General features: G+C 45.3%; 1 protein-coding gene and 1 long non-coding RNA gene across 2 annotated transcripts; one reads left to right on the forward strand and one right to left on the reverse strand.

Annotated features, from left to right (window-relative positions):
- Positions 1–1968: 1968 nt before the first annotated feature.
- Positions 1969–21749, reverse strand: LOC129052024 (uncharacterized). The gene is made up of 3 exons (XR_008516697.2): positions 21221–21749; positions 4101–4153; positions 1969–2367 (listed from the first exon to the last, which is right to left on the reverse strand). It is a non-coding gene; the product is annotated as an uncharacterized LOC129052024 (long non-coding RNA).
- On the forward strand, positions 6523–11624 carry LOC100440300 (myeloid cell surface antigen CD33-like). The gene is made up of 5 exons (XM_063720230.1): positions 6523–6898; positions 7132–7403; positions 7636–7683; positions 11107–11200; positions 11558–11624. Exons 1-5 carry the CDS (start codon positions 6546–6548, stop codon positions 11622–11624), a joined length of 834 nt encoding a protein of 277 aa, XP_063576300.1. The 5' UTR covers positions 6523–6545.
- Positions 21750–22227: the final 478 nt, after the last annotated feature.

Here is a 22227-nt window from a genome sequence, read left to right on the forward strand (position 1 = left end):
GAGGGGAAGGCAAGACCAAGGATGAGGCCAGAATGTTCCCCTGAGCACCTGGAAGGAAGCAGCAGTGTCCATAGAGGACTTCAGAGGGGAGGCTTTCAGGTGCGATAATTCTGAGAATCTCCCTGACATCCAAATGGGAACAGGACAGAGACAGCTGAATGCAAATGCCTGGAGTTCAGGAGAGGGGTCCAAGCTGAAGATGTTTCAATGCACAGCTGGAGTAGTGATGATCACAGATGAGGTAAGGAAGGGGTGATGACAGGCAGAGAGGAGGACACACATTTGTCATTGGTGCTTTCATGACAACATATGTTATCTTCAATCTTTTTGATAATAGTCACCCTAACAGGTATGAGGTGATGTCTCATTGTGGTTTTGATTTGCATTTCCCTGATGACTGGTGATGTTGATCATTTTTTCTCTGCCTGTTGACCATTTCTGTGTCTTTGGGGAACTCTCCATTCAAGTCCATCATGCCTTTTCAAATCAGATTATTTGTTTTCTTGCTGTTGAGTTGTTTGAGTTCCTTATATATTCTGGATATTAACCTTTTACCACATGTGTGGTTTGCAAATATCTCCTCCCTTTCCATAAGTAGTCTGTTCACTCTTTTGTGATTGTTTCTTTTGCCATGCAGAAACAAACTAAAACAACTTTTTAGTTTGAAGAAATTCCATTTATCTATTATTGCCTTTGTTGCCTGTGGTTTGGTGTTGTTAACTTACACATCACACAATTACCAATTTGGAAGAAAGAGCTTTATTTCTTATAAAGGATTACAGCCTGCAAGGTGGTCATCCAGACAGGCTGGGAAGCAGAGCCTGCAGAAGAGGCTCAGAGACAAGCACTTTAAGGGAGGGAGGAGAAAGACAGGAATTTAAGCTGAATGGGCTGGCCAAGTATACATATTCAACAGGTGACAGAAGGAGCTTTGAATATTCATGAAGGGGTTTTGAACCAAGCATATTGAACAAACACGCATGTTACATATAATCCATGTTCACCTTAGGGTAGAGACTTAATATGTAAATGTATTACAATTAGGCCCTATATGTCAAAAGGTCTTTTAAGGACACAGCAGCCCTCAAGCACGCAGCCTCTGTAAAACCTGCCATAACCAGTCCATGCTCCATGTTCTTATCAAGAGAAAGTTACTGAAATCAGTCTTTTGTCCAGTCACAAGGGTGTGGGGTCAGTGTCTGGTGGTGAGCTGTACATTGTTTTAATATTACTTATATTGAGACCAGTGCTTGCTTAGCTACCAGAGAAAAATAAACATATTGTGGCAGTTAGAACATAGTTTATTCTCTAAGTGTAGGGGTGTGTAATTTAACTCCTGCCTGGCATGGCCTTAGGTTTTGTATATGATTTGGTATCTCATTGCCACAGAGTCTGTTCTGCCAGTCTTCTGATCTCCATTTTCACATTAAGGCTAATCAGTTGCTGCATCTCAACTGCAAAAGGAAGGGGCTATAATGAGGTGTGTCTGACCTCTCGTCCCACTGTAGCTGCAACTCAGTTTTTAAGATTTTTCTGGGGTCCCCCTGGCCAAGAGGGGGTCTGTTCAGTTGATTACAGGGCTTAGGATTTTATTTTTAGTTTACAGTATCTAAAAAAATCTGTGCCCAGATAATGTCAAGAAGCTTTTTCTCCTATGTTTTCTTCAAGGAGTTTTACAGTTTCAGGCCTTACATCTCCATCTTTAATCCATATTGAGTTGATTTTGTTTGCGTCTGAGATAACTGGCAATGGCAGCTTTGATGAACATGTATGAAAGGGTAGGGACTTGACTGGAAGCTACTTTGGAAAATAACCGAAGAAAGGAAGGTAGGAAGAGTGACGACAAAAAACCTCTTGAGGAGTTTTGCTGCAAATGTTACCCACCCTTGGAAGGGTGAGTTGGCCCTAGTGGGTCCTTTCTCTGCCCCCTGCCACTTACACCAATAGAATGAGACCAGGATCGGCAAAGCAGAGAAGAAACTTTATTCATTGATCAAGAAATGGAGAGAAAGGGAGTTCATGTGCAAAGCACCTTCTCCCAGGGGTTGGTAAAAGGGGATCTTAAGGGCCGTTAGGGCAGGTAGTTGGAGACTGAGGCGGGCAGATCTGGAAAAAGGTGGGTTCCTCCAGGAGGGGCTGCAGTGTGCACACTCTTGTGTTTTCTTTTGCACTTGGCACCTTCTGTGCCTAGCAAGGCACAGTTCTCGCCCCCGAGTGGAGATTTTAGTATGGTAATGCAGCAAGCAATCAGGTCAAGGCCTGCACTGAGGCAGGAATCTAGGTCCAGGCAGCACTTCTGGGCTGAACTCATCCCCTGGCTGGTTCCTGTTGCTGGCTCCCAGCCTTTGCTTCTGGCAGCAAGCAGAGCTGCAAGTACAGGTTAGTTTCACAGGTTTTGGGGCTTCCTGAGAGAACTGAGGTCATGTTGCAGAGACACAAAAAGGAACAGAGAAATGGATCTGGAGAAGAAGAATTTTTCTCAGTTCTTTCCCCACAATCTCCCAGAGGTGCTCAAATTCATAGACAAAGAAAGTAGAAAGTTGGTTGCCATGGGCTGGGGGCAGGATGGAATAGGAAGTTATCATTTAGTTGGTACAGTTTCAGTTTGGCAAGATGAAGAAATTTCTGGAGATCAATGATTAATAATTGCATAAGAGTGTGAATGTACTTAGTGCCACTTACCTGTGCACTGAAAAATGGTTAAAATGATAATTTTTTAATGTACATTTTAACACAAATTTTAAAAAGCACTAAATATTTGATCGGCCTCCTTGCCAAATAAGAAAAACTGATGGCAAATAATCACATGAAAGCATTCTCAACACCAGTTGCTGTCATGAAATCGCAGATTAGAACCAGAACGAGGTTAGCAGTACATACCTATTAGAATGGCTACAAAACAAAACCAACAGAAAAATTTTTTTAATCCTGATAATACCAAATGTTAATGAAAACGTAGAGCAACCAGAACTCACATATTCTGCTAGTGAGAATATAAAATGGTACACCCACTTTGGAGAACAGTTTGGCAATTTCTTATAAATTCGAACTTACACATATGACCAAGCACCCGACTCCTAGGTATTTACCTAAGAGAAATAAAAAAAGCTAGTGTCCACACACAGAAATCTGCATGTGAATATTTATACTACTTTTACTTTATAGTCACCAAAACCTAAAAACAATATGAATGTTCACCAGCCAGTAAAGGTATACAAAATGGGGATCTATGAAAACAATGAGGTATGAGTCAGCAATTTAAAAACAACAACAAACTATTGATATAAACACCCAATCACATGGACGAGCCCCAAATGCATTAAACCAAGTGAATGAATCCAGATTTTAAAGGCTATATTTTGAATGATTCCGTTTATATGACATTCTTTAAAAGGCATATCAGTAGGGTAGAGAATAGATTAGTGTTTTTACAGGAATTAAATAGGGAGGGACAGCTGCCTACCAAGGAACATCAGGAGGGAATGTTTTAAGTAATGGCACTCGGTAGTGTCTTGACTATGGTTGTGGGTATATAGCTACATACATCTGTCAAACCTCAAATAATTGCATATGAGAAATACTCAATTGATGAAATTGATGGTACCTAAATTCAAAATACACTAGAGATGACACTACGCTCTCACTAGAATTGTTAAAATATAAAGACTGACAATACCAACTGTTAATAAAGGTGTACAGCTACTGGAATTCTGGTGCATGGCTGGGAATGGTGGTAAAAGTCAAAGCCATTTGGGTAACGATTCTGCAATTCCTACAACAATTAAATATGCAGGTATTATTTGAACTAAAAGTCCCACATCTTGTGTATAAATGAGTATAAAAACACGTCTATAAAAAGACTTCTACCTGGATACCCATAGAAAAAACCTGGAAAATCTTAAATGTCTATCAATAGGTGAGTAAATAAAAGATAACAGCATACCCATACAATGGAATACTACTTAGCAATAACACATTGTGAACTACAGGCATATACAACAGCTTGGCTCAGTTTCAAAAAATGATTGCTGAGTGACAGAATACAGACACAATTTTTTAGTATATTTCTAGGAAATTCTCAAGTAGACAAACTAACTCACCATGACAGCGGGTATATTGATGATTGCCCAGCATAAGTGATGGGAATGGTGAGCTGCAAAGAAACATGGAAAACCATTAGAGTGGAAGAAGTGTTGTGTATCTTGACAGTGGCAGTCATAGTGGGGCTGCATACACTTATCAAAACTCACTGAAATGAACACTTCAGGTGTGTGTACTTTATTTCATGTAAATTATGCCTAACAAAGTGCACTAAATACATCCAGTGAAATTCACATCTTCGTATTTAACATTCTGATCCATAAATACAATATAATTTGCTTTACTATTAAGACCAAATTATTGCATTTCCTATTATGTGCTACATTCTTACTTTTTAAAGAACTTACAAGGTATTATGTTACTTATTAAAGACTCAATTCCTTATATATTAAGTAAGAATGCAAATGGCTGTCTACATTAGCAAGGACAAATGTACAAATGAACATTTATCTAGATAATACTGTTACAAAGATTTTACTAATATATGGTACCAAATATTATTATGCCCTGGATTTTGAGGATTTGCCAGATGCATACTACACAGAGTGAGATGGAAAATCATGTCACTGAACCTAAAACTCTTTTTTTCTATAAACAGAATGGGCCAGGACATTTAACTGTGTGCTTGTCAGGAAGGTCATAGCTGGGTGCAGTCAAATCTGTGCCACAGGATCTAGGAAGGCAGATTTCCAAATCTCAGATAAGAGATCAGCATGGCCACATTGTCTGAGATTTTTGTTTGTTTGTTTGAGACAGAGTCTAGTTCTGTTGCCCAGGCTGGAGTGCAGTGGTGCGATCTCGGCTCACTGCAAGCTCTGCCTCCCGGGTTCATGCCATTCTCCTGCCTCAGCTTCCCGAATAGCTGGGACTACAGGTGCCCGCCACCACACCCAGCTAATTTTTTTGTATTTTCAGTAGAGATGGGGTTTCACTGTGTTAGCCAGGAAGGTCTCGATCTCCTGACCTCGTGATCCACCCGCCTCAGCCTCCCAAAGTGCTGGAATTACAGGCTTGAGCCACAGCGCCTGGCCTGTTTGAGACTTTTGACAAACAAGAGGGAGCAAGAGGGTTAGGAAACTTGTGAAAAACTAAATTCCAACAAGACAATTAATGCCCAAACAAGCAACTCATGAAAGACAAATAGTCATAAACATAAAAACTAAGCCTGAAATTTTAATTTTGTCTGTATATTCCACTCATATTATCGGAAAATATTATGTCTTTGGGCCACATGTAACTGTGAGAAGCACATTTTTTCACGAAAGGAAATGCTAACCTTTATGATGAGGACCTTAAAAAAATAGCTCCTGCCCACACTACACTGAGAGGCAGCATTAACCAAAAAGAAGTATCTTCTACACTGGTTCATAGAACATGTGTCCTTCTTTATGTTTTACGTGAAGATGCTGCATGGTTCTTATTTTGGAGGTGTCATTGAAACTGCAAATCTGTATACTATTTATCAGGGAAAAATTCTATAGTCACATTTCTTTAAAAATACCCAATATGCTACCATGACACATGGCAAACTCATCAGTGTCCGCAGCTCTAAAGCCAGACAGTGTGTGTGTGCTAAGGACGTGAGGCTATGGATGGGGAGCATCTCAAGGGTAGGGGCCAGGTCAGTGCTATCTCTTCTTCTCTCCATCCCCACCTACACACAGATGCTCACTATATATCTGGTGAATGAATGAATGGCTGCCACCTTCACTGCACCTAGGACCACTCTTCCTTTTTTCAGTCCCAGACACTCCCATAGACCCTACAGAATCCTACATCCTGCAGGATCGACTATCTCATGGCTCAAGATGAGGCTGTGACTGTCTGGGGCCAGAAGTGACCAGTTCCCAGGTGTAAACAGTGGTTCACAGAAAAACACTTCAGAGTGAAAGGGTTTTAGACACAGGTGTCCCTTGCTTCAGATGTCCCTAGAGGTCCTGGTCCAGGCTCTGGCACTGGACGGAAGACCCGAGGTGGGAGGCAGGAAGTGGTCTCTGCTCCCCTCTGGGCAGGTCTCTGAGGTCACTTGGCTTTGCAGTCTCCCTCCACTCTGTGCAGAGGCGGATGACCTCTGACCACGTGTGGGTTTGAGGTTCCTCTTCTGTGAACTGCCAAGATCTCGTGCTCCTCCCCACAGTCCTCTTCTCTGCTCACACAGGAAGCCCAGGAAGCCTCTGCCTCAGAGATGCTGCCGCTGCTGCTGCCGCTGCCCCTGCTGTGGGCAGGTGAGTGGCCCTGGGGAGAGGGGCCGTAGGGATGAGCCCATCTGACTCTCATGTCTCCACAGGGGCCCTTGCTCAGGATGCAAGATTCCGGCTGGAGATGCCAGAGTCCGTGACGGTGCAGGAGGGTCTGTGCGTCTTTGTGCACTGTTCGGCTGGAGATGCCAGAGTCCGTGACGGTGCAGGAGGCTCTGTGCGTCTTTGTGCACTGTTCGGCTGGAGATGCCAGAGTCCGTGACGGTGCAGGAGGCTCTGTGCGTCTTTGTGCACTGTTCGGTCTTCTACCTGGAGTATGGCTGGAAAGATTCTACCCCTGCTTATGGCTACTGGTTCCGGGAAGGGGTCAGTGTAGACCAGGAGACTCCAGTGGCCACAAACAACTCAACTCAAAAAGTGCAGAAGGAGACCCAGGGCCGATTCCACCTCCTCGGTGATCCCTCAAGGAACAACTGCTCCCTGAGCATCAGAGACGCCAGGAGGAGGGACAACGGTTCATACTTCTTTCGGGTGGCGAGAGGAAGAACAAAATCTAGTTACAAATATTCCCCGCTCTCTGTGTATGTGACAGGTAAGGCATGGGCTCCAGGAGTGGCACAAGCGGGTTATGGGAGCCATTGGGACGGGCTCAGATGGGACTCGTGTCCTGGAACGGGGATGGGAATAAAGCATGTCAGGCTCAGGGGAGGAACTGGACCAGAGCCTGAGCTTCCCACAGGGCCACACCTTGGTTCCCCCTCCTGATCCTGCGTCCGCACCTCTGTCCACACCAGCCCGACATCCACACCAGCCACACCACCTCTGTCCACACCCACAGGCCCGACATCCTCCTCCCAGAGTTCCTAAAGTCTGGCCATCCCAGTAATCTGACCTGCTCTGTGCCCTGGGCCTGTGAGGAGGGGATGCCCCCCATCTTCTCCTGGATGTCAGCTGCCCCCACCTCCCTGGGCCCCAGGACCCTCCACTCCTCAGTGCTCACGATCATCCCACGGCCTCAGGACCACGGCACCAACCTCACCTGTCACGTGACGTTCCCTGGAGTTGGTGTGACCACAGAGAGAACCATCCAGCTCAGTGTCTCCTGTGAGTGATGGGGCCAGGACACCTGGGTCCCTGAGGGTGTGATGGGGAGAGGACCAGGAGAGAGGAGGTCCAGGACTGGGGCCACTTGGTGGCTGTGTCTTGGAGGCCTAGCTGAGTAGGGGAACTAGAAGGACCCAAGCTGTCAATTGCCATTTCTGTGGGCTTCTAGGAGCGCCTACCTTCATCTCACTCCCACCCCAACTAAATGAGAAATCCTCTCTTGCTGGCTTAGATCCTCTAATGAACCCAGTGATTGAAGCCTCCCTAGAAGACGGCACAGGTAGGACACAGCCCCCATCTGGAGGCTGGAGGAGCAGGGCCTTCAGCTCAGGGAAGAGCTGGGCTCCTGCCTCATCCTGACTCACCATGGTAACCAGAGACTCCTTGTTGGCCAACTCAGGGACCCTCCCTATCCTCAGCTCCCATGGACACCTGAGCACCTGTCTGTAGGGACCAGCCCCACAGGGTTGGTAGGTTTTTCTCCCATGTGCGGAGATGAGAGATTGTAGAAATAAAGACACAAGACAAAGAGATAAAAGACAGCTGGGCCCAGGGAACCACTACCACCAAGACACGGAGACCGGTAGTGGCCCCGAATGCCTGGCTGCACTGTTATTTATTGGATACAGAGCAAAAGGGGCATGGTAAAGAGTGTGAGTCATCTCCAATGATTGATAAGGTCACATGAGTCACGTGTCCACTGGACAGGGGGCCCTTCCCTGCCTGGCAGCCAAGGCAGAGAGAGAGAGAGAGAGAGACAGCTTACGCCATTATTTCTGCTTATCAGAGACTTTTAGTATTTTCACTAATTTTGCTACTGCTATCTAAAAGGCAGAGCCAGGTGTACAAGATGGAACATAAAGGCAGACTAGGAGCGTGACCACTGAAGCACAGCATCACAGGGAGAGGGTTAGGCCTCCAGATAATTGCCTGACTCATATCAGGCCCTCCACAAGAGGTGGAGGAGTAGAGTCGTCTCTAAACTACCCCGGGAAAAGGGAGACTCCCTTTCCTGGTCTGCTAAGTAGCGGGTGTTTTTCCTTGGCACTGACGCTACCACTAGACCACGGTCTGCTTGACAATGGGTGTCTTTCCAGATGCTGGCGTTACCTCTAGACCAAGGAGCCCTCTAGTGGCCCTTTCTGGGCATGACAGAGGGCTCACACTTGTCTTCTGGTCACTTCTCACTATGTCCCTTCAGCTCCTATCTCTGTATAGCCTGGTTTTTCCTAGGTTATAATTGTAGAGCAAGGATTATTATAATATTGGAATAAGGAGTAATTGCTACAAACTAATGATTAATGATATTCATATATAATCATGTCTATGATCTTGATCTAGTATAACTCTTGTGGTTTTATATATTTTATTACACTGGAACAGCTTGTGGCCTCAGTCTCTTGCCTTGGCACCTGGGTGGCTTGCCACCCACACCTGTCCACAGACTCCTCCACAGACTCCTCCAAACACACACCCCTTGGCCCCACAATAAGGACAGAGTGATATTCATACAGCAGGACTAGCCTTTGGGCCCCTTATCATCTACCTCCTAAATACTCCTCCAGCCTCAACTTTAAATTTTTCCCAGTAGTTTAATGTACTTCTGGACAGGTGATACAATCGCATGGGCAAAAATGCTAAATCCATAGCACAGTCTGTCCTCAGATGCTTGTCCTCCTCCCCAGAATCAAAGAGTGTTCATCCTGGCTGCTCTGGGCCCTGGTGTATTCTCTGGAAGGATCTCAGAGGTCGTTTGGTATCAGCAGCACAGACTGTCCTCACTCTCAGACTGTGTAGTGTTCCATTGAAGAGTTGGATCCTAATTCTGTATATAACTTCTTGAAATGGAATATCATCTTTCTACCAACAGAAACAATGGATTGAACAGTCTTCTATCTACTTTACCAGTGTATGTCTATGTCTGTGGAATCAGTTACTTAAAGCAAAATAGCTGGGTCTTATGTTCTTTCTGATTTTGAGAGATAAGGCCAAATTGTTCTCAATGAATGGTGGATATGTTTACAATCCCAACAGCATGGGGTGACAGTGTTTTCTCTTCTTTTTCTTTTTTCTTTCTTTCTTTCTTTTTTTTTTTTTTTTTTTTTTTTGAGAATCTCACTCTGTCACCAAGGCTGGAGTGCAGTAGCGCTGTCTCAGCTCACTGCAACTTCCGCCTCACGGGTTCAAGCAATTCTCGTGCCTCAGCCTCCCGAGTAGCTGGTAGACTACAGGTGCCTGCCATCACGCCCAGCTAATTTTTTGTATTTTAGTAGAGATGGGTTTCACCATGTTGCCCAGAGTGGTCTCCAACTCCTGAGCTCAGGCAATCTGTCCACCTCAGCCTTCCAAAGTGCTTGGACTACAGGCATAAGCCACCGCACCCAGCCGAAAGTGTGTCTTCATCAACCCAACGTGGAATGAAAGCTTTCGCTTTTTGCCAGTGTTAGGTGAAAATTGGTATCTCCATATAATTTTTTTATTAAATGCACTTTTTAATTGAGATAAAATCATATAACATTAAATTCACAATTTTAATCATTTTAAATTATATGCTAAACTGGCTTTTAGTCACATATTGTACAACTGTAACCATGATCTAATGCCAGAACATTTTCTTTACTTAAAAAATCCACTCTGTACCCATTAAGCAGTCACTTCCCATTATCCCCTCCTCTGGCAAGCACTAATCTGCCTTCTGTCTCTACAGATTTGCCTATTTCTGACATTTCATATAAATGGAATCACACAAAAAACAGTCTCTTGTGTCTGATTTTTTTTCACATAATGTAATGCTGTCAAGGTTCACCCCAGTACTATGCATGAATACTTCATTCTTTTTGAAACCTAATATCCCATTGTATGGAGAGACCATGTTTTGCTCATTCATTGTTCAGTTGATAGACATTAGAGCTGTTCACACTTTTTGACTGTTACTAATAATGCTGCCAGGAACATTCATGTACAACTTTTTGTTGGAACCTATGTTTTTATTTCTCTTGAGCATAGCCCTAGGAGTGTAATTTTTAGCTCATATTGTAATTCTGTGTTTAACTTTTTGAGGAAATGCCAGACTGTTATCCAGTGTCAGCACCACTTTACATTGCACCAGCCATGTACAGAGCTGCAAATTCTCCATATTCTTTTGAACATTCTCATTTTCCTTTTTTAAAAGAACTATGGTCTTCTAGTGCATGTGAAGTAGTAATTCATTGTGGCTTCAATAGGCATTAACATACTGATAAATGGTATTGAACATATTTTCATAGACTAATTGATATTTGTATCTTTTTGGAGAAGTTTTCACTCAAGTTCTTTGCCTACTTTTTAATAGGTTAATTTGGGTTGTTTGTAATTTGAGTGGTTTGTAATTACATGCCCTTTATATATGCTGAATACTACACCCTTATCAGATCCGTGCTTTACAAATGTATTTTCCCATTCTGTGGGCTGTCCATTCACTTTCTTGATAGTGCCAATCAATGCAAAATAGTTTTTAATTTTGATAAAGTCCAAATTATGTATCATTTCTTCTTCCAACTGCTGGACAGTCAGGGAACAGCTTAGAGTGAGCCCTGGGCTGATGTGATACCACATCCAAGGATGCAGGAAGGATCTGAAGAACCAATGTCCAAGTTGTCTTGGGAGAGGAAGGACATGGATTGTGGTTTAGCAGGTGAATGGGCCTCATCCCACCTTTTTGCAGGGAAATCAGGAACCGTGGAAGAGGTGGTTGTTTTGGCCATGGGGGTAGTGGCTGTGAAGATCCTGCTTCTCTGCCTTTGCCTCATCATCCTCAGGTAAGCACTGCCTGAAGACCAAGGACAGGCATGGAGAGGGCAGAGGACATGATGCTGAATCCCAGAATCTCAATCCTGGGGGTATGCAGACAGTTTACGTGGTCCTGGGGCCAGGCTGGAGGCTGAATTGGTGGTGAGAATTACACATGGGCCATTTGTGGTCAGTTTGTGTCTGCCTCAACTGAGGGCCAAATGCCAGGATGGGGAGCTTCCTGCTGTCATCAAGGAGGTCTAGACCTGCTCTTCCTCCCCGTGATCCCTCCAGCCTCTAACAGGGCACAGGAAGGTGAGTTGGCTGCCCTTTGCTCCCTTCATGTGGCCACACTTACAGGTCCTTGTCTCTTCACTCCATGTCAGTTTCCACAGGAAGAAGGCGGTGAGGGCAGTGGAGGTTGAGGAGAATGTATATGCTGTCATGGGTTAATCTCTCAGGTGAGTGATGTGGGCCTCTCACCCTTCAACATCCTGCTGGACACCTCCTCCACAATGGCCTCCAGGATTGCTCTGCCCATCATGGCCAAAGTTAAGCCAACTGTCTTCCTCCTCAAACTTACTTTTCCTGGGATGTGGGTTCTTCATCCTACAGATGACACAGAGGCCTCATCTCTAAAGTCAGAACCAGGGTGTGGGTCTCCATCTTGACCCCCCTCCCTTCTCCAGATCCCATAAATTACTAGCTCTTGTCCTTCCTTCTCCTAAGCAGGGCTCATCTTGATGCCCTTTTCTCCATCCTGACCCTGGTCATTCTTGCAGCCTCACCTCTTCCCTGGTCACTGAACCCTTTTCACCTCCTGCCTCCATCTCTCCCCAACACAGGCCTTCAGACTGTGCTTCCGATGTCTCCTCATCCAGTTCCTCCACAGTCTGAATGGCCATGTTTCCTCTTCATTGCTGGAGAATGAAGTGCAAATGCCACCGCCTGGACTGAAGGCTTTTCACAATCTGTCTTCTCCTGGACTCTGCTCCTGATCCCCCTTCTCCTTGCATCACCCAAAGTCTCCCTACACCCACCAGGCCAAGCCCTCTGCGATTCTGAGACTTTGCATGTGTAGTTCCTTCTCCTGAAACGGCCTTCCTCCCCATTCCTGCCAATCCAGGTCCTTATCATCCTTCAGGTTGTCTTAAATGTCACTCAGGTGTGTGTATTTTTGTGTAATCCTTGTATGATATTAAGCGGAGATGTGGCATTTGTTCATTAATTTGTAGACATATTCAGTAACTATACTGAACATATATAATTACTATGTGCCAGCATTTCCGTATGTGCAAGAAGTTCATCAATAGATATAGACTCAAAGATCTCTGTCATCAAGCTGTTGTTCTGAAGAGCAGAAGGATACAAATAAAAACAAATAAGTAAAATATTTCTTCCCATGTTGGATAGAGATATTTGTTTAGAGAAAAATAACACAAGGAAATAAGCACAGACTATACTGGGAAACAGTTTCTATATCTGATAGTGGAAAGAGGTGACGTTTAGGCAAAGACATGAAGGTGCTAAAGAGGCAGGCTCTGAGTCTGAATAAGAGAAAAGCATCCCAGGAGAAGGATAAGGGGAAGAGCAAGTGCATTGCTCAGAGGCAGCAGCAGGCCTGGGGGTTGTGGACTCAACCAGAGCCCCATGTCTTAGAGCAGAGGAAGGGTAAGGAGGGGAGCAGCAGGAAGGATGCTGCAGACTGCGTGGGGTGCTGCAGTGCATACAGGAACCTGGAACCTTTGGGAAGGGCAGAGACACAACTGGACTCTCACTCTGACCTCAAATGCCTGGGTCAGAGCAGGCCCAAGTGGGTCACGGCAGCCACAGGGAGACTGGGAAGGCACTGCTGGGTCCTCCAGGAGGAGGGATGAGGGCTGGGCCAGCAAGGCAGGGTGGGGTGAGGACATGTTTTTGGATGTGTGTGGAAGATCAAGCTAATAAGGATCACAGGCTAACAATGTGTTCAGTGAGGGGAAGGCAATACAAAGGACGAGGCCAGAATGTTCCCCTGGGCACCTGGAAGGAAGGAGCTGTGTCCATAGAGGACTGAAGAGGGAAGGACTTTCTTAGAGAATGATTAATTCTGAGAATCCACCTGACATCAGAATGGGAATAAAAGGGAGACAGCTGGATGTAACTATCAGGAGCTCAAGAGAGGGGTCCAGATTGGAGATGTTACAATGCACATTCAACAACTTGGTTCAGTTTCCAAAAATATTACTGCTGAGATGACAGAATACAGACACAAATGAGTACATTTCTAGGAAATTCTCATGTGGACAAAAGTAACTCACCATGAGAGAGAGCATATCAATGGTTACCCAGCACAGGAGGTGAGAATGGTGAGCTGCAAAGAGGCTTAGAAAAAGCAGAGTCATGTGGGATATGAGAACCGAGCACAGGTGCGCAGGAAATGTAGGAGATGAAGTTGGAGAGACATGGAGGCTACAAATATTGCTGTGTCCTGAGTCCATTATACTTATTCATGCATTTGAGCAAAAGAGTGAGATGAAATGACACTTACTTTAGTGGTGTCACTCAGGCTGCAGTGTGAGAAAGTATAGACGAGAGGAGACCAGATTAGTGGATACAGAGATAATCCAGTGAAGAGATGACGCAGACATAGTCCTGGGTAAGAATGATGAATCTCATGTGGAGAAGTTGGGTTCTGGACACATCTTGAAGATGAAGCCAATAGTATTTGCGAATGGAGTGATGGAGTGCACGTAGGGTAAGAGCAAAGATAGCTCACGGCCTCTGGTTGATAGGTGCCACAGATGTCACAGGTGAGTCCACAGATATCATAGATGTCATGGATATCCATGAAGACATCCATGATCTCCATAATATCATGGAGAGTCTGATTACACCTCCATAGATGTCACAGATGCCCACAGGTGCCAAAGATGATGCCCATGTGGTTACCCAGAATTGAGACTTAAATAATTTAATTGCCAACAACTAAAATTGCCAACCCTGCAGGAGGAGAATATTCTCAAGTGTAGATCAAATATCGTTTTGGTTACTATAATTTGGAGGTGGTTCTGAGCCACCCATGTAGGGATTGTAGGTAGAAGGCAGGAGTCTGAAGCTCAGGAAAGGGGTCCAGGTGGGAGATACACAGGTTTGGGAGCCTCCACATTAAGGTTTGATGGTAGATGAATCCACAAAGAAGAGAAGGGGTCCACAGCCACAGCCACAGGACCCTCCAGCATTTAGTGTCAGGGAGAAGAGGTGGAAACAGCAAGAAGACTGTATAGAGCAGCCACTGAGGAGAAATGAGTGACCAGGAGAGTGCAAGTTCAGGTGCTGGTGGCCAACGGGGGCTGGAGTTTCAAGGAGAGATTGGTCATTTGTTTCAAATGCTGGTAAGTCTGGTAAGATAGGGTTTGAGAAACGATTATTTGAATTTAGCTAAGTGGTATCACAACTGGTATTGACAAAAGCAGATCTGGTTGCCTGGTAGAGGAAGATCTCCTGACTAGAAAGAATTCAAGAGAGAATGAAAGGAGAGGGGGCAGAAACTGTCAGTGCCAAGTACTATTTGGAGAAACACTGCACCAAATCTAGAACCAAGAAATGGGCCTGCAGCAGAATACGGTCGTGCCCTGTAGACTTGCCATTTCTGGCAGCATCTGCTCTGGTGTCTCTCATGATACCATGTTCCCTGTTTGTGTAGGGCTTTTCACCCCTTGAGCTAACTGCATTCCCATGGCTTCCCTACCACACTGTGAGCTCCACAAGGACACGGTGGGATCTAATTAGGCCTCCATCATTCTACTCTCTCCTATTCAGCTGCACACTGTCAAAATTTACAATTACCTGTATGTTTCTGTCTTCATCCCCTGAAGTACTGGAAGTCACAGCCCCCACCCCTGCTCTCCTCTGCTTTGCTCCCTCCTGAGGATCCAGTTTCCAGCACATATGAGATCCTAGAGATCTGGGGTTCAGTTCAGGTTCAACAGATGTATGACCTTGGTAAGTACCAAGTATCAACCAATAAGTGTTACCTGTGTTGCTTAACTGAGTAAGTGGAGCCTTAATTCAGAAACATTTGATGAAAAAAAATGGAAGAATAAACATCCTGTCAGGTTCAAATTTTCTTAATGGACTCTCTCTGCTTACTCTCCAGCCACCTCCCCACTGTCCTGCTCTGAACAACTTCTTTTCTCTCCACGTGGAACATCAGAAGAGGTCCAAGTTACATGGCCCCTCTGACCTCTGAAGCTCTTCAGGGGCTGCCCCCACCATGGGGTGAGGAGCTGCATTATGCTTCCCTCAGCTTTCATGGGATGAATCCTTCCAAGGGCACCTCTACTGAATACTCGGAGGTCAGGACCCAGTGAGGAACTCACAAGAGCATCAGGCTCAGCCAGAAGATCCAGATTCTCTATAGGCAGGGGGCCGAAGGCTGATTATTGGAGATTTAATACCCTACAGGCAATGGGTTTATAGATATTATGGAACTTTCCTGCTATACTAACATTATCTTAGACTTTGCAAGCAGGGAGTCCTGGAATCAAATCTGTGCTCTTTCGTTTACTAAGTGTATGATATCATGCAAGCTCCCTAACCTTCCATGTCTCCATTTCGTGCTCTGTAGAATGGGTGCAAGATGTCCTATCTCACAGAGATACTGTGAGGATTAAATAAAGCTACACATGAAAAACACCACTCCTGGTGCATAGTGACAGTTTGGGGCATAATGGTTCCTTCCCCCTCGAACAGAAGGCAATAGTGACATTTGGTCCAGAGTCATGATGGTCTCATTCCTGAAACTGTATCAGCAACATGTCTGTCTCACTCGATGCTCAAAACCCCACCAGAGATGTCTTCCCTGACTTGCCCTCCAACATCATCTCTCTCTACTCCTGAATCCTTTCTTTCCATCTCATCTGTCTGCTGTCAAATTTTCTGTCTCCTTCAGGTCCTGCTACAGGCAAAGCCAGATATTAGCACTTTGGGTATTTTCTAAAACGCAGGGCTGAACATAGTCAAAATAGTTCCCTAGCTCCTCAACCCACAAGAATAATTTGAAGCTTCTCAACGTGAAATTCTAAGTAAGGGATCAGCAAACCTTATTTGTAAAAGGCCAGATAGTAGATATTTTCAGCTTTGCAAGCCATAAGGTGTCTGTTGCAACTATTCAACTCTGCCATTGTAGCACCAAAGCAGCCACAGACAACCTGCAAATGAATTGTATGGCCGTGTTCTAGCAAAATGATATTTACTAAAACAGGCACCCCACGGGTCATGTAGTATGTTGGCCTCTACTTTAGGTTCCCCTCAATCTCACCCAGTCTACTTCTCATTGGCACATCCTACACTCAAGCCATGCTCTGTGGACCCCATTCAGATGCATCTCTCCTTGTTGGTGTGCATCCACGTCCCTCCTCCATGAAGGACTGTCACCATGCCATCATCAGGCTAACAACTTCTTATTTTTCAAAATGACCTCAAAAGTGGATGTCTAGATTAAGAAGACAGAGGGAAGCAGAAGCTCTAACCACCTTCCTAAAAAGCCTAAATGAAATAATAAAAATCATTTTAAGAAAAACAGCCCCAACTTTACCAGCAGCACCCAAACCATGACGGGGTGAACGCATTATGCCATAAGTTCATAATGACCCTTAAATAAACAGATGGAAGATTCTGGTGTTGCTTTAAAAAGCCATGAGGTCAAAACCTCACTCCCTTATCCCCCAAAGGGACAGCTGAGTCACATGTCTTTCTATGATAATGGCTGGCTAGTGATAGGGATCAATCTGTCTGCTAAAACATTAAAAGTTAACAATTAGATTTCCGGTCCAGACAAGATGACATCGGCCCATTTTGTCCCTGCTCCAACCCTCTAAGCAAAACTATAAATCCTGTAGATGGTTCAAGAGACACTAAAGGAGAACTCTGAAGCGTGATAAGAAGAAGCTGAGCTGGTTTAAGACCCCATGACTGGAGGAACAACACAGAGGCCAGGGATCTTGCATCTCCCCCGACCTGAGGGAGGACACCCCAACCCACCATTTCACAGCCCCTGACCCAGCAGCAGAAGGCAGCTAGGCAAGTTCCTAAGGTTCATCCTCTCCTGGGTGGAAGGGGAGCCCCCCACCAACAACATCAGGAGAGTCCCACATCACTGGAAAAGGGGATCAGTGTGAGCCAGAAACAAGTGGCCATGAAGTGCTATCATTCTCCATCAGGCTTGAGACTCTCCTTTTCAGCCCAGAGATACTGGGACCAGTGGGCAGAACTGGAAAAAGAGATCCAGTCATAGTGTCTAATATTCCTGACCCTTGGTTTGCTCCTTTATCAATTGTAAAGTCTAGTCTCTCACTTTCAGAAGTGTGTGTGTGTGTGATAGAGAGAAAGAGAGACAGGGAGAGAGAGAGAGAGAAAGAGAGAGAGAGAGAGAGAGAGAGAGAGAGAGAGAGAGACTGGTATAAAGCAAGGTATTTAAAGAGCAGTACAGAGACCAGTAAACAGAGGAGCTTACCAAGCCTCCTCCTTCCCTGTAGCTCAGCCAGGTGGCATGGACAGACACTGTCCACAGGAGGGACACTACTTGTGAGTTAACTGGAGCAGTGCGAAAAGGGGCCAGAGAGAAGAGCCCAGCACCACCCAGTCCTGATTGTCTGCCCCACCCCTGACTCCATCCATCCCTCTCAAGCAGGCCTGGACGCTTCTCACCCCTCTACTCTTCTGGGCTAGGACTAGAACGCTAGGCTCTGGGTTCAAGACCTTCTGCAGAGTTGGGAAGCATCTGAGCTCAAATTGTCACAGACAGTGACAGCTCCCCTGCCTGGGTCTTCCCAGGGGCCAAAATGTCTCCTAGTGGGTGGAGCATCATTCCTGGGAGCTGTGAGGCAGAACCTTGATCAGACTCCAGTGCAAAGGTGGCAGGAGCCCAGGGAAGGGTCTGGTGACTTCCTAGGTTAATGAAGCTGGTCAGGGGTAACTAAGACCCTCCAGGGTGTGCTTTCATCCTCAGACTTGGGCTCCTTACTCCCTATGGGTATTAACTAGGGACTGGTGTAGTTCCGGGAAAAGGATAGAATACATGGGTATCCCCAGTAATTAGATGGGAATAATAAAGCTGATCTTGGGTATCATTGGTAGGAAAGTGTTAATCACTCAAGATTCTTAGGATATTTTACAGCTATTACAAGACCTTGGGAAACAAAATTTCCTTGTGATGTTGCAGCTGTCCTCCCACTAGGCCTGAATAAATGCAAGGCTTGCTACTTCTCTTTCTCCATCTGAGCAGATTTTCACTTTTTCACTCTGTGAAAAGATTTTCCTCTGTGTTTTCTGGCATTTGTGTCTGAAGCCTTCTGTTCTCTCTGTGTGTGTGATCTCAGACTCCAAGGCTCTCACCCCTGATTTCTCCCTAGACACTTCCTGCAGTTTCTGTCTAGTTCAGGCTGTCCTGATCCCCAGAGTCATGAAGTGGCAGGAAGTCTGGGCCCTGTTGATAGGGCCCCAAGACCTACAGAGAGGAATTTCATGCCCTTCTGTCTGAGGGCTCAGGGGTGCCCATGCAGGGGCCTGGCTTCCTCCACACCTGTGGCCTTTCCAGGATCTACTACACCAGGTGATCACACCCTCCCCAAGGTAACCCCTTATCTAACCTTATGTAAGTTCCCCAAACCCTACAACAGGGCTTGCCAGCTGGTCCTCCCCACAGCTAGCCTTTTTTTTTTTTTTTTTTTTTTTTTTGAGATGGAGTCTCTCTCTGTCACCAGGCTGCAGTGCAGTGGTGTGATCTCAGCTCACTGCAACCTCAGCCTCCAGAGTAGCTGGAACTACAGGTGTGTGCCACCATACCCGGCTAATTTTTCTATTTTTGGTAGAGACGGGGTTTCACCATGTTGGCCAGGATGATCTCAATCTCTTGACCTCGTGATCCACCCACTTTGGCCTCCCAAAGTGCTGGGATTACAGGCATGAGCCACCGCGCCCGGCCCAGAGTCAGCCTTTTCAGGCATCTGACATCACTACTGTTTTTTTCCTGGCAAGGTTGGAGACCTCTAGAGAAGGAAGGTGAGAAAAATTTGAGTTCCTTTCTCCCTCAGGACAGAGGAAGATCCTGGACATGGGAGCCCGAAGGGAAGGTCCAGACATGGAGACTCCATGATCATTAGCTCCCAAACCTCTCTCTTGTCTCCTAACCCACCTTTGCACATCAGAGAAGCTCTTTGCTGATTTGGCCCTGCCATACACAGAAAAACCAAAGAACTTCTCTTTACTCTCATATCTGGCTTCCAAAACTATTCCCTATAGTTGTCAGTAAGCAAATCAGTGAGAAGGAAGACATACATATTTTTATGCTTTATTTACCAAATTAAAGAAGTACTTTATTGTAGATTTGGTAAGCCTGCCAATCAACACATATGTATCACCCACTGCGCGCAAAGCAAGTCCACAGTGCTTTTGAAAGTTGTACATCTTTGCCTTCAGGGACTCACTTTCTATAGTGGGACTTCAGTACGCAGTGAGGAAACTTACCCTCTCACCTGCTCCCTGCCCACCTCCAATCTGTTTGTCACAGGGAAGACAGAGTAAATTCTAAAAATCCACTTTTCTGCTCCCTTCAGTGGCTTCCCATCACCCAAACGGGAACAGCAGAAATTCTTAAGATGAATCCAAGGTGTTACATGCAGTATCATATATATGTATACACATATGTATACATATATATGTACATAGTATATGTGTGTGTATATATGTATACATATATATGTACATAGTATATGTGTGTGTATATATGTATACATATATATGTACATAGTATATGTGTGTGTATATATGTATACATATATATGTCCATAGTATATGTGTGTGTATATATATGTATACATATATATGTACATAGTATATGTGTGTGTATATATGTATACATATATATGTACATAGTATATGTGTGTGTATATATGTATACATATATATGTACATAGTATATGTGTGTGTATATATGTATACATATATGTGTACATAGTATATGTGTGTGTATATATATGTATACATATATATGTACATAGTATATGTGTGTGTATATGTATGTATACATATATATGTACATAGTATATGTGTGTGTATATATATGTATACATATATGTACATAGTATATGTGTGTGTATATATGTATACATATATATGTACATAGTATATGTGTGTGTATATATGTATACATATATATGTACATAGTATATGTGTGTGTATATATGTATACATATATATGTACATAGTATATGTGTGTGTATATATGTATACATATATGTGTACATAGTATATGTGTGTGTATATATATGTATACATATATGTGTACATAGTATATGTGTGTGTATATATATGTATACATATATATGTACATAGTATATGTGTGTGTATATATATGTATACATATATATGTACATAGTATATGTGTGTGTATATATATGTATACATATATATGTACATAGTATATGTGTGTGTATATATATGTATACATATATATGTACATAGTATATGTGTGTGTATATATGTATACATATATATGTACATAGTATATGTGTGTGTATATATATGTATACATATATGTGTACATAGTATATGTGTGTGTATATATGTATACATATATGTGTACATAGTATATGTGTGTGTATATATATGTATACATATATATGTCCATAGTATATGTGTGTGTATACATATACATGCACATAGTATACGAGGAGATGGAGTTGGAGATTTAGTGAAGATGTGCAAACCTGGATTTCCTCGGACCCTGGAGCAGAGAGGATGAGGAACGTGTTTGAGGCCAAAGGGGTCAAGGGGTGGGTGGGGGTGGGGGGCTGCAGTCAATCACTGACTGGCTTATGGATGATTGACATAAAGGCTGGGTTTACAGGGAGCTCAGTGACTCACAGCGTGAACCCGATTAACTGGTCTACACAGGCGGTAACCGTGTGACTAACGACTGAGTGCCTTACAGGGGACGACCTCCTAAGAGGCTGACTGGCAGGAGCCCAGCTACCTGCTGGCCAGGGCAGGCCATGGGGGCGCGTTACCTGATTGTCTGAGGAACTGGCTGGCGCGGGGACTGACGCTGACTCGCAGGGCGCTGCCCTGGTCACGGCCTCAGCTCCTCACGGGCCGCCTCACTGGGGCGATGGCTGCTGACTGCCCTCGGGCTGAGCAGGTGACTGGCGTGGTGGAGGCGGAGGAATGCGTGGCGGGCTCCTGGTGGTCTCCTGAGGGTCCGCGGTCTTGCCTCGTGACTGATCCAGAATTGGCCTTGGACCCCACAAGGGGCTGGGCGGCCTCGCGGGCCTGAGGGTGACACTGGCGGCCTCACGGGCCTGGGCTGCCCCACGCTCCAAGGCTCAGCTGACTGAGGGACGCCCCGCTCTCCTGGAAGCCCACTTTGCGCAGTCCCGATACAGGTCCCGCAGCCGAGGACTGCCGGGGACGCCCACAGGCCAAGCACTGCTGTGAGGCCAGGAATCCTCCGTCAGCGCGCGGAGGAAGCGGTGTGAAGGCTCCCGCGGAGGAAGCGGTGTGAAGGCTCCACTGCCGCCCTGGGCCCAGCCCGCGCGCCTCGCACGTTGTGCGTCTACCCCACAGCCAATCAGTGGCTGCACAGGCCTCTTTAGTAGCCTATCAGCAGCTTCAGGTGCCTACTGCGCGGCAGATCTGCGAGGCAGATGGAGCTTTCCCCCACCGACGCTTGCCTCTGGGAGCTGGCGCACAGCCAATCAGGAGCTGAAAGTGCAAGTCCCTCCCCGCACCTTCAGGCCCAGAGGAATCCTACGGGCTGGAGTCAATCAGCAGCCGCGGGCGGTGCCAGGAACGTTTGGGCGCCAATTTTCTTCTCAGCGAGTCCTTTCCTGACCACGTTCTTGAAACCGCGCTCCTCTCCAACTAGCCCTGAGGACTCCGTTCCTCTTGATTAAATCTGCTTTATTTTCTCACACTTTACTCACTGCACACTTTCGAAACACTTCTTGCTACTCAACAATATTTTTGTGGCCGCCCCGCTAGGATACAGGCTCACTGCAGGCAGAGTTTTTGCCGT

The sequence above is a fragment of the Pongo abelii genome, chromosome 20 (genome assembly GCF_028885655.2).
Source record: "Pongo abelii isolate AG06213 chromosome 20, NHGRI_mPonAbe1-v2.0_pri, whole genome shotgun sequence".
Taxonomy (NCBI): Eukaryota; Metazoa; Chordata; class Mammalia; order Primates; family Hominidae; genus Pongo; species Pongo abelii.

Bases quoted from the DNA above. Each gene is read 5' to 3' on its own strand.
- LOC100440300 (XM_063720230.1), top strand. From the start codon at position 6,546: ATGCCAGAGTCCGTGACGGTGCAGGAGGCTCTGTGCGTCTTTGTGCAC. The intron at 6,899-7,131 runs ATGGGCTCCAGG...CTCTGTCCACAC, and splicing joins GTGTATGTGACAGGTAAGGC to CCACAGGCCCGACATCCTCC. The intron at 7,404-7,635 runs GTGAGTGATGGG...TTGCTGGCTTAG, and splicing joins CATCCAGCTCAGTGTCTCCT to ATCCTCTAATGAACCCAGTG.